The sequence below is a fragment of the Athene cunicularia genome (assembly GCF_003259725.1).
Source record: "Athene cunicularia isolate RWA chromosome 14 unlocalized genomic scaffold, athCun1 chr14_part1, whole genome shotgun sequence".
NCBI lineage: Eukaryota > Metazoa > Chordata > Aves > Strigiformes > Strigidae > Athene > Athene cunicularia.
This window is the reverse complement of record NW_020799118.1, coordinates 6541594-6554338: the sequence shown is the minus strand read 5'-3', so window position 1 is coordinate 6554338 and position 12745 is coordinate 6541594. Positions and strand designations below refer to the sequence as shown.

The following is a 12745-nucleotide window of genomic DNA, read 5'->3' as shown; positions in this document are numbered from 1 at the left end:
GGGGGGGGGGCGAAAAAAAAGCTTAGTGCTTATTTGGGCAGGTGTCGGAGTATTGGTCAATAGTCCTTGCTGCTGTCCAGGGTGTTTGTGCTGTAGTGTGACAGTTTGTGTTGTGCCTCTGGTACCGGCATCCCTGCAGCACGCCTTCGGTCTAGGACCTGCTCTCATTTACAGTGAGACATGGGTGTTTCATTCCCTTCTGTGCTCAGAGCATCCCTGTGCATGTTCTTCATGTGACAGCTAAGTCTGACACAGTGACGCTGCTATCGTGGAGGAGGAAATGCAATGAATGAATACAAGGAGGCTACAAGAGATACTGTCTCCCCTCTGCATCCAGAAGCCATCTCTCAGTAGCTGGGGCAGTGACAGTGTAGACACCCTGCTCCTGGGCAGAGCACAGCATGACTTTGGATAGAGGATGGCAAAAAAAGGCCTTGGTGACCTTGTTGCTGAACCATTGCCCAGTTGCTGTGGCTGTGGGTGAACACAAGCAGACACTTACCTTGTTGGCGTAGTTGTGCACGCTGTCCCCCAGGGAACGCCTTCACTTCTCACTGACCACCCTGCACACAGCCCCCTGCTGCCCTCCAGCACAGAGGCTGTGTCGGCTGTCCATGGGCATCCTCTTTCCAAGCGTGTTATGGATGGTGGGTTTCAATTTTAGCCTGCCTCTTTGCAAGGTGAAATTCCTTCTCTGTCCCACAGTGAGGTCAACAGCAAAACTCTGTTCTCTGGCTTCCTCCTGGTTTGTATCATCAATAAATCAAGGTGGAGAGGGATGCCATGTGCTGTAGGATGCTGATCTCTTCCTGTAAGTCAAAAAGGCTCAGACAAGGAGCTGTGGTTTCAGCAGTTACTGCCATTGCCATTAATATTCTTGCAGTGATGTCTCTGGGCAGCAGCATGAGCTCTGGGCATCTGCAGAAGCTGACCTGAGACCTGCTACATGTGTTGCTCAAGCACTGGAGATGACACGTCAACAGAAGGCACTCGCCTGTGAGTCTGTCCTTGGAGCCATGAGGCATCTGTTTCACAGGGAAGAGAGTGTCATGTACAGATGATGCCAAAAATCGGTGAGGGAACCCTGAAGAAAGGTCAGTAAAAGCAGGATGGAAGCACACTGAGGAGCTCTTGACCCAGAGGGCAACCAGAAAACAGCATGGGGAGGGAGAGGAGCAGAAGGGCTGAATACACAAGATGTGTCTGTGCTCCCGGGGCTGCATCCAGCAGGTAAAACATATCTCGTGTTTTGTGAAATCAGAAGGTAGCGCAAAGTAGCAGCGGCAACTCCAGCCGGCTCTGTGTGCAGGATGTGGTGTACTTTTCCAGTGCTGGGAGCAGATCTGGTGCCCAGGTGCTGTGCCAGCTCGGGGGCAGCACAGGGGCTTGGCACTCCTGCCTGCACTGGGGAGGATGCTGCTGCAGGGGGTCTGGCATTAGAAACAGGATTAAAGTTATTCTGGATCTATTTTCCCTCTTTAAGCATTCAACATTTGTGCTTTCGGAGTAAATTAACATGCTCAAAGAGTTTTACTCCATAGCTTGCTAATAATTGCTTATACCACTGGCTTTATCTGGGGATGGCACACAATTAAGAAGGAAGAAGGTATGCCTTGGCTTCTAATACTCTGAACTACTTCATTCTTAGTGGTCTCATACATCAGTAGGCTTTTTATTGAGCCATATAGTTTCAGACCAATGTATTGAACTGCAGATGGGGGAAGTTTTTGTAAAAGTTGTTATTTAACGCAAAGAAAATTTACAATATGAAAGCTGATTGGATGAGTTACTGTCTCTGGAGTAAGTCTGTATGCTTTGTTATACTGAAAGCTTTGTGTCACCCCAATTTTTTTCTACTTGAATCTCGCCTGCTAGAACAGGTCATCCCAGATAAGTCCCAGAACATTTTAATCTGTAGCTAAGAATAAAAAGGGTGTGTTCCTAAGCAGTTCATTCAATGCTGATTTAATGTATAAATTGGAAATGGAGCAGGACCACAAAATTTCATAGTATTTGTGCCTGTACTGTTTTACTTACCAGGGCAACAGCTAGAAAAGGACTTTATACAACATTTTAAAAAATCTGAAGTTTATTTAAAAAAAAATAAATTTGACCACAGAAAGGAGATGTGCTAAATAATACTGACTGTTAACAATATTGACTGCTGCCTGGTGCTGAAGGTTTTCTGCTGTTACAGGACTGCATGAACCCAGCACGGACCTCTCAGATGGGCATAGTGTGAGTTCCTGAAGCAGCCTTGGGCCCCCTGGCACAGCTGCTGGTTTTCCCTTCCAGGCTGTTTTAGTGTGTCAAAGCATTGTCTTAACCTTGTTTTAAAAAAAAAAAAAAAAAGGCAAGCACAAAATGGGGCAGTCATGGATTAAACCCCACAACTAGAGGCTGCACAAAGGCTGGCACAAGGCACTGCTCCCCTGCAGCCTTGGGCACCCCTGTGTTAACACAGCCCTCACCTCCCAGCTGTGCACTCTGCCTGGTGTTTAAAGGGCTGCTGGCCTTGCCCAGCAGGCAGAAGGGGCTCATTTTTCAGGCACCCGAAGTTGAAGGTCTGCCCTGAGCTCCCCTCTGTGCCTGGCTGCTAATGCCCCCCAGCATCCCTGCAGGGCAAGGTGGCCAGCACAGCACAGCTGGGCAGAGCTAAACTGGGGTCATAAAATAATGTCTTGGGAAGCGATTTGGGGGATGGAGGGGGCAGATAAGGGTTTTCCTTGCTTGTCTGCAACTTGGGGAATGTGTCAAAAGTTCTCTGGGAGGAGATGTGCACCCCTGCTCCCCAGAGCAAGGCCATGGGCAAAGATCTGGGTGCAGGTCCCTTGGGGTGGGATGCAACGAGCACGCCCAGGCTCAGGCAGGGGTGGGTGGGGAGGCGTGTGTGTCTGGGAGAGCTGCTGCTTTTGGGGGAGGGAGCAGCACAGATCCTATATCCACCGCCTCGCCGGCAGCCTCCCTGGCACAGCTGGGAGGTCCCGGACCGAGCATCGACCTCTGCAACCGGCTGCCCGTGGAGCTGGGGGAGCGCCCGGTCCCCCCTCCCTGGCAATGGGCACTGCCTGGGAGGTGTGCACGCTCCTCTCCGCGGCGTTGCTGGCTGCCCAGGCTTTCCCCCAGACAAACATCAAGATCAGCCAAGGTGAGTGCGAAGCATCGATTGCGGCTTGGGGTAAAGGTAACAAACTGCGATGGCGTTAGCAGGGAGAGGAGAGACTGCATATACCTCCTGCAGGGTCAGCAGCTGGCTTTCCCCTTTCCTGACTGCTCCAGAAATCTCTGGCTTTCCATAAAATCAACTTTCTTCTTCGCTGGGGGGACGTGCCAAGAGCAGCCCCGGTCGGTCTCTGCCGGGATACTGACGCTGTCTCTGGGCTGGCTTTGTTCCTGTGTGTAAGAGGCTGTGCTTTGCCCTCAGCAATGTGTGCTGCTGTGGCACGGTGCCGCGGAGCTTCAGCTGTCCCCACCCTGGGGATGGCGGGGGCAGGAAAAACACAGAGGTACGTGCATGGGTGGTGCAGGACTGCAGCCACATGGCCTGGCAGGACAGGCTGGGGGGCCACTGTGCCTCCCCATTTATTTATTCACACAGTGCACATGAAACGTGACCACAAATATGTGATTCCCCCTTATTTCCCCTTTCTTTTTTTCTGAGTTGTTGGTGATGGTGACTGCTATATGTCACTTAAGTTTCTCTCAAACTGGTGCTGGTGCAAGTGAGAGTCGCTACTTTGAGTTTGTTCACACCCTGTTAGATTTGCATGGGAATGTGAACAGAAAGGGGCTCCTTAAGTGCTATTCAGTGAGTTTGTGACAAAAAGGATCGATATGAGCCCAGTTTTCCTGCCAGACGCCTAATCCATGGGAACTTCACCCAAACTAATTAAGAAGGAAAAAAACTCTGCAAGATAACTCCTATCTGTTAGTGCTGGCTGCAGGAGGGCTGCTGCTGGCGTCTGTGGTAGCCTCACATCTCCAAACATACCTGGCAGAAGATTTGAAGCTGTAAAACCAGCTTGGTTTCATTTTAAAAAGCAAAATCCTCTGTGTGAAAGGATGTTGTTTCCAATGTGCTCCAACCAGTGTTTAGTATTTTACTTGGAAATTTGTAATATGCACCTTAAAAAACACTTCAGAGGGTGCAAAATATTGCCCAGTTATAAACTGAGCTTCATATCCATCAGTGGGTACCATCTCCTCCAGCTCCGTGTGTCCCCAGACACACAGACCAAACACCATCTCCTGATCTACTTGTTTTGAAGGTGGACACTAGGCATGAGACTTTTTCATCTGTTAATGAAAGACAAATATTGCAAATAACATGAAGGTGGGATTGTTTGTCCGTGATGACTGTAGTGTGAGGGCTTTAGGATGTGCTCCTAAAGCCACGGGTGACCTGAGGTCCCAGCATCACGCGATAACATTGTCTTAGCCCCTGCCACACGCTCCTGCCCACCAAACCCCTGTTTTAATGTTTATTCTTTGGTTTTATTCAATAAAGAGTATGTGGGCTAGTGGATGTGTTGAGGCTGTGGTAGGATGGAGGTCTGGCTCAGCTGGCACTTTGAACACCCCAGCCTTGCTGCAGGCTTCTGCCAGAGCAGTCCTGGGGCTCCCCTGTCCCAGCCCTGTTGTCTCACCCATCCCCTATAACTTCCCACTGCCCCAGCAGTGCCAACACAGGGTAAAGCCCTGCTGCTGGCCCTCCCCATGGTCTCAAGCTGGTGAGAGGTAGCTCGGTGCTGGTGAGCACCAGGATGCTTGTCCTGAGCCCCAGCTCTGCCCCCCAGCTGGGGAGCACTCCTCATCCCTCCCTCTCTGCACCACAGCCCTCGGGTCCCAGCGGAGGGGCTCCCCTGGGAAGGACCCAACTTTCCACGTGACAGACATCTCCTCAGCTCTTCTCCATTGGCACTAACTTCAGACAAGCTTGTTGGGTGTTGATGGACTCCCTCCAAACCCAGCCGCTTGCCAAGAGCTGAAGAAGTTCACTTGCTTTTTCAGGTCAGATGGCAGCATTAGCTGCTGGATGTGCCAAGGGGGGGTGTTTCAGGACCATGCCTTTCAGTGAAGTGTCTCCTAACATTTCTAAGGATTTTGGTAAGTTGTCAGCTGTTGATAAAACAGAGCTCTTCAGAAGAGCATCTGCTGTCACCACTGACCTGATCCGATCTGCTGTCCAAAACCCTTTGATGGAGCTGCAGCCCCCCAGGAGTCTTCCCTGCACAGACATCTCCAGCCAACCTTGTCCTAGCCCCAGCTTTGTATCTCAAATCTGTGGATCAATGGAAGTGAGGCAGCATTGCACCTTGGGATGAAGCTGTTCAGGAAACAAACTTGCTTTTCACCAGCTGAGACAGTGGCACTCACATAGTTGGTATTTTATCTTTTTCAGTAGCATACTGGAATTAAAAACAAACAAACAAACAAACAAACTTGTGAAACTGGATGGGATTTTCCCAGTTAATTATTTCTAATTGGAAAGTGGCCACTTGGGGAAGTGAAACTTTTTGGCAGACCAGTGCCAGCTTCCGCAAGATTTTGACAAGTGATTTTCCTGGTGGTTCTGCAGTGGGTCTCAGCTAGTAAATAAATAAAAAGACTCCAGTTTTGTGGGCATTGACACATCCAGCGAGCACAAAACTCTTTTTCTGATCCAAAATTCTTGTTTTCCAGCTTTTCTGAATTAGTAACAGCAGGCAGTGGCTATGCTGCTCCTGCCCTGTGCACAGGACCTGCTGGGGTGATGTTTTGCTGGAGTGCTTAAAAGTGAGGATCTGGTCTATATAGCCCCAAAATGCTTCCCATGTCCCCTTTTAGAACAAAATACCACCAGCAGCTGCTGGCTTCGGTTATGAGGTTTTCCTGCAGAGCCATGAGTGGACACTGATATTCACAAGCATACATCCAATTTCTTATGGCTTTTCTGTTAAAAACACCCCCCAAAGACCCCAGATAGAGCAGCACCCCCAATTGTTCCTGCCTCTAAAACTGGGACCGATAGTTCTTCCCCAAAGAGACAGCCAAAGCCTCTGATCCTGACCTAACAGGAAAGATGCTAATTAAATGCTGACCTCCCATATTTTCCTTTTCGGTATATTTAACCTTAAATTCCTTCAGGCACCTCTGGTTCACTGAAGCTCGTCAAATTAATTCTACCTAATGGGAAGCAGTATGGAATAACAAAGAAGGACTGTCTCCATCTCTGACTCTGTTTCGGCTGCTCTGAACAAAACGAGGGTGATTTTCCCAGGCGATCAGGGTGCTGACAGACCCGGCTTGGAGCCAGGGCACCAGGATGCCCACTGCAATTAGCACTTGGGAGCGAAGGGCCCCATTTGCTGGGGATGCTGCTGGGTTAAGCCCTGTGAATTTTGCCACCATGCTGCTAGAGGTGAAGAATTTGTAGCAGTGCCTCACAGCCTTTATAATAAAATCCCAGTTGCTGGGGGATCAGGGGGAGCTGGGGGAGCAGGGAGTGCCTGTCTGCCACTGAGACCCGGGGTGCCCTCAGCAGGAGGGAGCAGCAATCTGGACTTGCTGTGAACCGGGAGCAGACCCCCAGCCCTGTCCTGAATAGGTGACGTGTCTCATCTCTGACCCAGCAGTGAAGCTGAAGCCTCCTCCCAAGAGTTTGACCTGCTGCCCTTGCTCTGCTCCACTTTTGGTGGGGAGACAGGGACCCCTGGCCAGCATCACAGGGGGAGGAGAGCTTGGGTCCTAGGAAAAGGGTAGATGTGCCAGAGCAGATCTCAGCTCTCAGTGTTCCTGGTCCTGCCGATCTATTGCTACAATAGAATAATTCGCATTTCCCAGGGCTGTTCTAAGGTTTTTCCCAATGCAAGGATGGCCAGGTGTGAATCAGAGAGCTGAAACCTGCATTGCCACTGGGCTGGCTGCAGCTTGGCCACCCTCCCCTAAAGCTGTGTTTCCAGCCTGGTGTGCCTCTGCAGCCCATAACTAGTGTTGGTGAGGATGGGAGAGCTCCTCAAGCCCCTTACTGCTCTCAGGTTTGTTCCTGTGGGGTCCAGAGCTGGTCCCAGCCACAGCTCTTCTGGAGGGCTTGGCCAGGGGTCCCGAGGTGGGGTGATGGGCTGACAGCCCCATGGGGCTCAGCAGTCAGCTTTGCCTCTGTGCCTTGCTTGGGAGGAAAAAAAGGCTCTTTGCATTTGTGGTTTGTCACCTTGGAAGGGGGTGTCTGACAGGAGGGACTCAGGGCCTGACTGATGGCTGTTTGTAAAACACTCAGAGATCCCCATGTGGAAAGAGCTGATGAAATATGAAATTATTGCCTGGAGCTGCCAGCACTGGTGCAGGGAAGGATTCGGCTCCATGAATGCTTCTGCAGCTGCTTTGAATTCACCTTGCCTCTCCTTTCCCCAACACCGATGCTGCCCTCTCTGCTCCCATGTCTCACGCTGCTGCTGGCAGGGCTTTGCTCTCTGCATCCTCGGGGAAAGCCATTCCCCTCCAGCCTGGAGGTTGTCCCCTCCAGCCCTGGTGTACAGGAGGCTCTGTACCATCACCCTGACCTCTCTGGGCTTGAGCCTGTTACCTGCTTGGATAGTTTCATGGCATCTGATGTCTGCCATAGCCCACTCTCCCCCCAGCCCTGCCTGCCTCCTCTCTCACTCCGACAGCAGCACCGACCCTGGACCAGGACCCCATGGGGATGTGAGAACTGGCTCTGGGTGAGCCGGAAATTTCCCAAGGCTCACAACCCCACAGCTAAGAGGGTTAAGCCTATGTTCCACAAGATTGGGGGGTTATGTGTGCATTTGTGTTGGGTGGTGTGTTGTGTGTGTGCTGCATCCTCCCCACTGACCCGGAGGAGGTCAGAGGGTGTGTTAACGCCGCTGCAGTGTTTACACAGCGGCAACTGCAAAGGCTCCAGAAATGCATCCTGCCCCTAAATGGCCTCTCTTGGGGTGACTTCCCTGCTGTGCTGAAAAGTGGTGAGGGAGGAGGAGCAGCTTGGTGGGCCCCAGCTCTTATCTGGCAGCGGGAGGCAGATAGGCTGGCACCGCTCCCGGGCCTTGCCCAGCTATTTATGGGGCTGGAATCCAACACGTGCAGATGTGCACGGCTGTGTCCAGGCCCAGGGACACAGCGGATGGTGGGGGGCTTTGCTCGGGGGGAGGAGATGCAAGTTGGCCTTGCAGGAGGCAAGAGCAGGAGGGCAGATTGTGGCCATAACCCTGCAGCCCGCGGTATCAGCTCCCAGCACGGCGACTCTGGTAGTGCCTGATAGAGGCAAGAGGTACCCTTATCTTGGTTTCCCCAGTAGCAAACGTTAGTGCCTTTATTTTAAGCACCCTCTGCCTAGAATGACATCAAACTGGCTTGAAATGTCCCTCCTGATTTAAACAGATGCTAAAACCAAGAAACCCATGGCTTTTGCAAATTTGTTTTGGCTTTGGCACAGTTTCTGCAACAGTTGTTTTTCCCATGCGTGTGTTTGGTGGTTATTTGCCTGGGTGAGGTGGGGGGAGCAGGGCTGGGCACTGCTGCTTCCACTGCCTGCTCAGCTGCCCGGCCACGCTGCTTCCCCATCAGCTGGTGGATGTCCTCTGCTCTGCCCCCAGCCATGCCAGAGCCCGTCCACGCCTACTCCTGCCCGCTCTTCTGGACAGAATACGAAGGCCACTGCTACCGGTACTTCCCCATCAACAAAACCTGGGCTGAAGCTGACCTCTATTGTGCCGAGTTCTCCATTGGCATCAGATCAGCCAAGCTGGCCTCCATCCACAGGTGAGGGGCACATAAACTTGGCATGGCCTGGGGAAGAAGGAAAACGGGGATGAAGTCCCATTCCCACAGCACAACCTCTGCGGCAGCTGTGGGCTCATGTCCCAGCATAAGCATCCCTCTGCACCAGCCTAAGCATCTGTCTGCAGCAGCAACTGAGTCAAGTCTGATGCACTGGGCACACAAAGGTGATGTGAAAAATGCCTTTTCCTGGTCTGGCAGGAAAGCTGACATAGTATTCCCTAAATTTCTCAAAACTGTATTTTTTGCTCTTGAAAAAGGGATAGAAATATAACATGATTACACAGGTTTTTTCCCCCACTCCCTCTCCCCCTGCTCTCACCCCAATGACACCTCTTTCACAGACCTAGGAAAGTAATTAACAGCAATTAGATGAGGGGGACCCATTTGGCCATGCCGTAGGGTGAATGCTTAGGGGCATGCCTGACCATTTGCCTGATATACCCCCTCAGTGTCTCCATATTGCTGTTTTGCCAGCTGGGAAGAAAACGTCTTCGTATACGACCTGGTGAACAGCCGCGTGCCAGGCATCCCCACTGACATCTGGACAGGGCTCAACGACCTGCGGCAGGTGAGAGCTCCCCATAATCATGTGGGAAATGGCTTTGAAAAATTCACTTCCCTGTGTTTTCCCCCTGGAAAGCCACTTGGTTTTCCTCTTCACTCCTTATAGCCCCAATGATCAGGTGGTGGCACAGGCTCTGTTCTGCAGCACATGGGGGAAAGTTGTCATTTCGTCCCCTCCAGTCTGCTTCACAAAAGAGCAGTGACTAGAATGAATTGATTAATAATTACTAATTACTCACATCATATTTTATTAATGGTTTAATTGAAAGAGTATTGTACTACTGCTCCAAGAAGAGCAAATAAACTGAAAAAGTCTCCAACATCAAAAATCACCAAGTTTCATTGCTTTCTTGTGATACTCTGCAACTTTTCAAAGATGATGTGTTGGAAATATGTAGTCTAATATGTAATAAAGAAAAATCAAGACCATCAGGAGAACAGTCCCATGCCAGCAAATTGTTTGTAGTTACTGGGAAAGGAATGGAAAAGAAAAAATCGAAAAGGAACACAGAATTGCGGGTGTGTGTTAAAAAATATATGGGTTTAATTTCTGGGCTTCCCTTGGCACGAATGCTGGGGCTTTTCAGTGGAAGTTTTCAGTTGTAGAACCCAGACATGCTGCTGGTCTTTGTTGAGTAGTGACAGTCTCCCCCTGTGTCCCTGGGCTGTGTGGCACCAGGGATGGGGACGGGATCTCCATGGGAGCGGGACACCCACCCTCTGCAAACACGGCTCTGTGATCGTGGCCTTTCTCTGCTCACCCCATGCCAGGAGGGTCACTTCGAGTGGACGGACGGCTCCTCCTATGACTACCACTACTGGGATGGCAGTCAGCCCGACGACGGGATCCACTCCATCCCGGAGGAGGAGGACTGTGTGCAGATCTGGTACAGGCACAGCAGCGGTGAGTGCCGCGCCGGACATCGAGGCCACCTTAAGTCTTAGCTGTATGTCATTAAATTCAAGCCACTGCGGCTTGTGCTTTTCTGAAGAGGTTACTGGCAGGTTGAGGGTTTGCATATTAATTTTTTATTATTTTCTTTTTTCTTTGCAGAGAAAAGATGCATTTTCTATTTTACCATGTACATGTGCACACACACACTTGCTTTCCCTCTGCTCACAGCCCATCTCCCTGTTCCATAGCAGCAGCAGGAGGGGAGCATCACTCACTTGAAAGAATTACTGAATTTAGCTAAAGGTCAAAGTTTCCAGTTTCCCCTCCCACATGCAGCCTGTGGAAACACCTCTCAGTTTGCCAGCTTTTCCCTCCCTTGCTCAGGCCAGGGACATCTCACTGAAGCGAGTCAAGACCCTCCTTGTGCAAAATCCAACCTCACAACCTCATTTCTAGTGAGTCCAGTCAGGTGTATCCAGACCTTGCGGACGTACCTAAATGCCCTGTCCACGTGTGACCTGATGATATTCTGTGTGGTACAGGGCTGTGTTTGCAGCTGCCTTGCTGCGCCCATGTTTGAGCTGGGGCTAAGCATCCCTACCAGCATCCCCAGGATGAGGACGGGGATGGGAGGGGGGCTGGGAGCAGCCCAAATGGGAGGACATTCAGGGAAAGCCTCCTGCAGTGGCAGAAGGTCCCTGTCCTGAGGGCAGTGCATGGTTACCTCCTCATTCCTTGTGTCAGCTAATGCCTTTTTTTTTTTTTTTTTTTGGGGGGCGGGGGGTAGCACTGCGCTCCTGGAATGACAACGCCTGTGGCAGAGCCTTCCCCTTCGTCTGCAAGATTCCCTCACTGGCCCTGGACTGAGGCTGCTGGCACTGCCCACACCCCTTCATTTTGGGTCACCTCTCCAGCCATGCCAGGGAAGAGCAACCAGGACGTAGCACGGGTGGTGAGAGCTGTGGAGCTGTTCGGCATCCCAAGCCAGACCCCGGCTGCAAAACCCCTCCTGGAAGTGCCGTGGGGATGAACCCGGCACTCACCCTCCCCATGGGCAAATGGCAATGGGAGCTGTGTTAAAGAGTGAAGGAGGCCCCCAAGCCTGAGCCTGGCTTTGGGTTTCAGATCAACTATCGCAGTATATTAGAGGAAACCCATGATTTTACTAACACACCAAACTGTTAGCACCAAAAAATAACCGTGTGTAGGAAATGATTTTGCTTGTTGATCTGCAAAGAGTGGAGGAAAAGTGTTATTTTCTGTTAAGTTATGCAAAATGCCTCTTGTGTGTGTTATTTTTCTCTCCACTAAAATAAATGGCAAACAGCAGGTGGAGGCTCCTTCATCTTTCTAGCACTCGAGTAGCAGCAACTCCCCGGGGACATGGGGTCTCATGTGAAAGGAGCTGGTTTTACCCCAGTCTGGTCTGTATTAAAATGGTGCACTAGGGAGAAACAGATGCCTGGGAAAGTTTATTTTATTGACTCTGACTGGTTTTTGGGGTCCCTGGGGCAGCCTGTATGCACTCCCTGCCCTCCGCCCAGCCCCCACCAGCCACACAGCATCACTGCTTGGGGGGCATGGGGCTACTCGGCACCCCACCTACCTTCACAACATCCCTACGCACAGCAGGTGAGCAGGGTTTAGCCCTGGCTGCTTTGGGCTGACCAAATTACAAGGAAGGTGGGTGAAGGGCTGATGTGCACCACCTGAGGGCCAGCCTACCCTCACAAACCTTTCCTGAGTGCGGAGAGCTTGCAGCTTTTGGTGCAACATTTATTTCCTAGCCAGATGATGCTTTTTTCCTGCAGTTGTTGCTGATGTCTTCCTGTTCTGTGCTGGTGTCACAGAGGTACTTTTATCTTCCAGGTAAATAATTTCTGGGGAGGTATGTGTGGTTGTAGCAGCTCCAGTGTGCCTTGAGTTGTTTAGTGGGGAGACAGAACTCCCCCTTGCATGTGGGTGAATTTGCAGGGCTTGGGTGCAGATGGGACTGTGATGGTGCCAGGGCCTAAGGAAGGGAAGTGATATCAAGGCAAAAGTTTGCTTATCCTGCAGGGGACGTGGCTGCAAGGGCACTACAGGACCCAGTCAAATGCAATAAATCCAGGGCTCCCTGGAGAGCCCCTGCAGTGTGACCTCTGGTCCCACAAAGCCCTGTGGCATCTGGGTGGCTTCACCAGAAGCCCGATGCAGAGGGGGCTTCCTCCCCCTCCAGTCACTTGCCCTCTCTTGGGAGTGATATGTCCCTTTTGTCCCTGTTCAGCAAAGCCCTAGGGTCTCACAGCACCAAAGCAGTTAGGACAGCCCTGGGCTGCCCCATCTCAGCCACTGCCTGCAAAGATGAGTAAAAGCATCCTCATAAAATTGTCTGGTCTCCCTTGATGTCACCATCTTAGAAACAAATTTCAAAACTAAGAATTTCCAGAGCCATTACACTGGATACAATGAGGTAAATAACTGAGGCTCTGAGGTAAATAACTGAGGCTCTGTTGGGAGGTGTCAGCA

At 51.2% G+C, this 12745-nt stretch overlaps 1 protein-coding gene across 1 annotated transcript; it reads left to right on the top strand.

Moving 5' to 3' along the window:
- The first annotated feature begins 2833 nt into the window (after positions 1 to 2833).
- Positions 2834 to 11566, top strand: CLEC19A (C-type lectin domain containing 19A). The gene is made up of 5 exons (XM_026859309.1): positions 2834 to 3148; positions 8592 to 8757; positions 9253 to 9346; positions 10114 to 10246; positions 11025 to 11566. Exons 1-5 carry the CDS (start codon positions 2842 to 2844, stop codon positions 11102 to 11104), a joined length of 780 nt encoding a protein of 259 aa, XP_026715110.1. The 5' UTR covers positions 2834 to 2841; the 3' UTR covers positions 11105 to 11566.
- Positions 11567 to 12745: the final 1179 nt, after the last annotated feature.

Excerpts from the sequence above, each read along its gene's own strand:
- CLEC19A (XM_026859309.1), top strand. The coding sequence starts at position 2,842 with ATGCAACGAGCACGCCCAGGCTCAGGCAGGGGTGGGTGGGGAGGCGTG. Across the intron at positions 3,149-8,591 it reads AAACATCAAGATCAGCCAAG|CCATGCCAGAGCCCGTCCAC; the intron begins GTGAGTGCGAAG and ends CTCTGCCCCCAG. Across the intron at positions 8,758-9,252 it reads AAGCTGGCCTCCATCCACAG|CTGGGAAGAAAACGTCTTCG; the intron begins GTGAGGGGCACA and ends CTGTTTTGCCAG.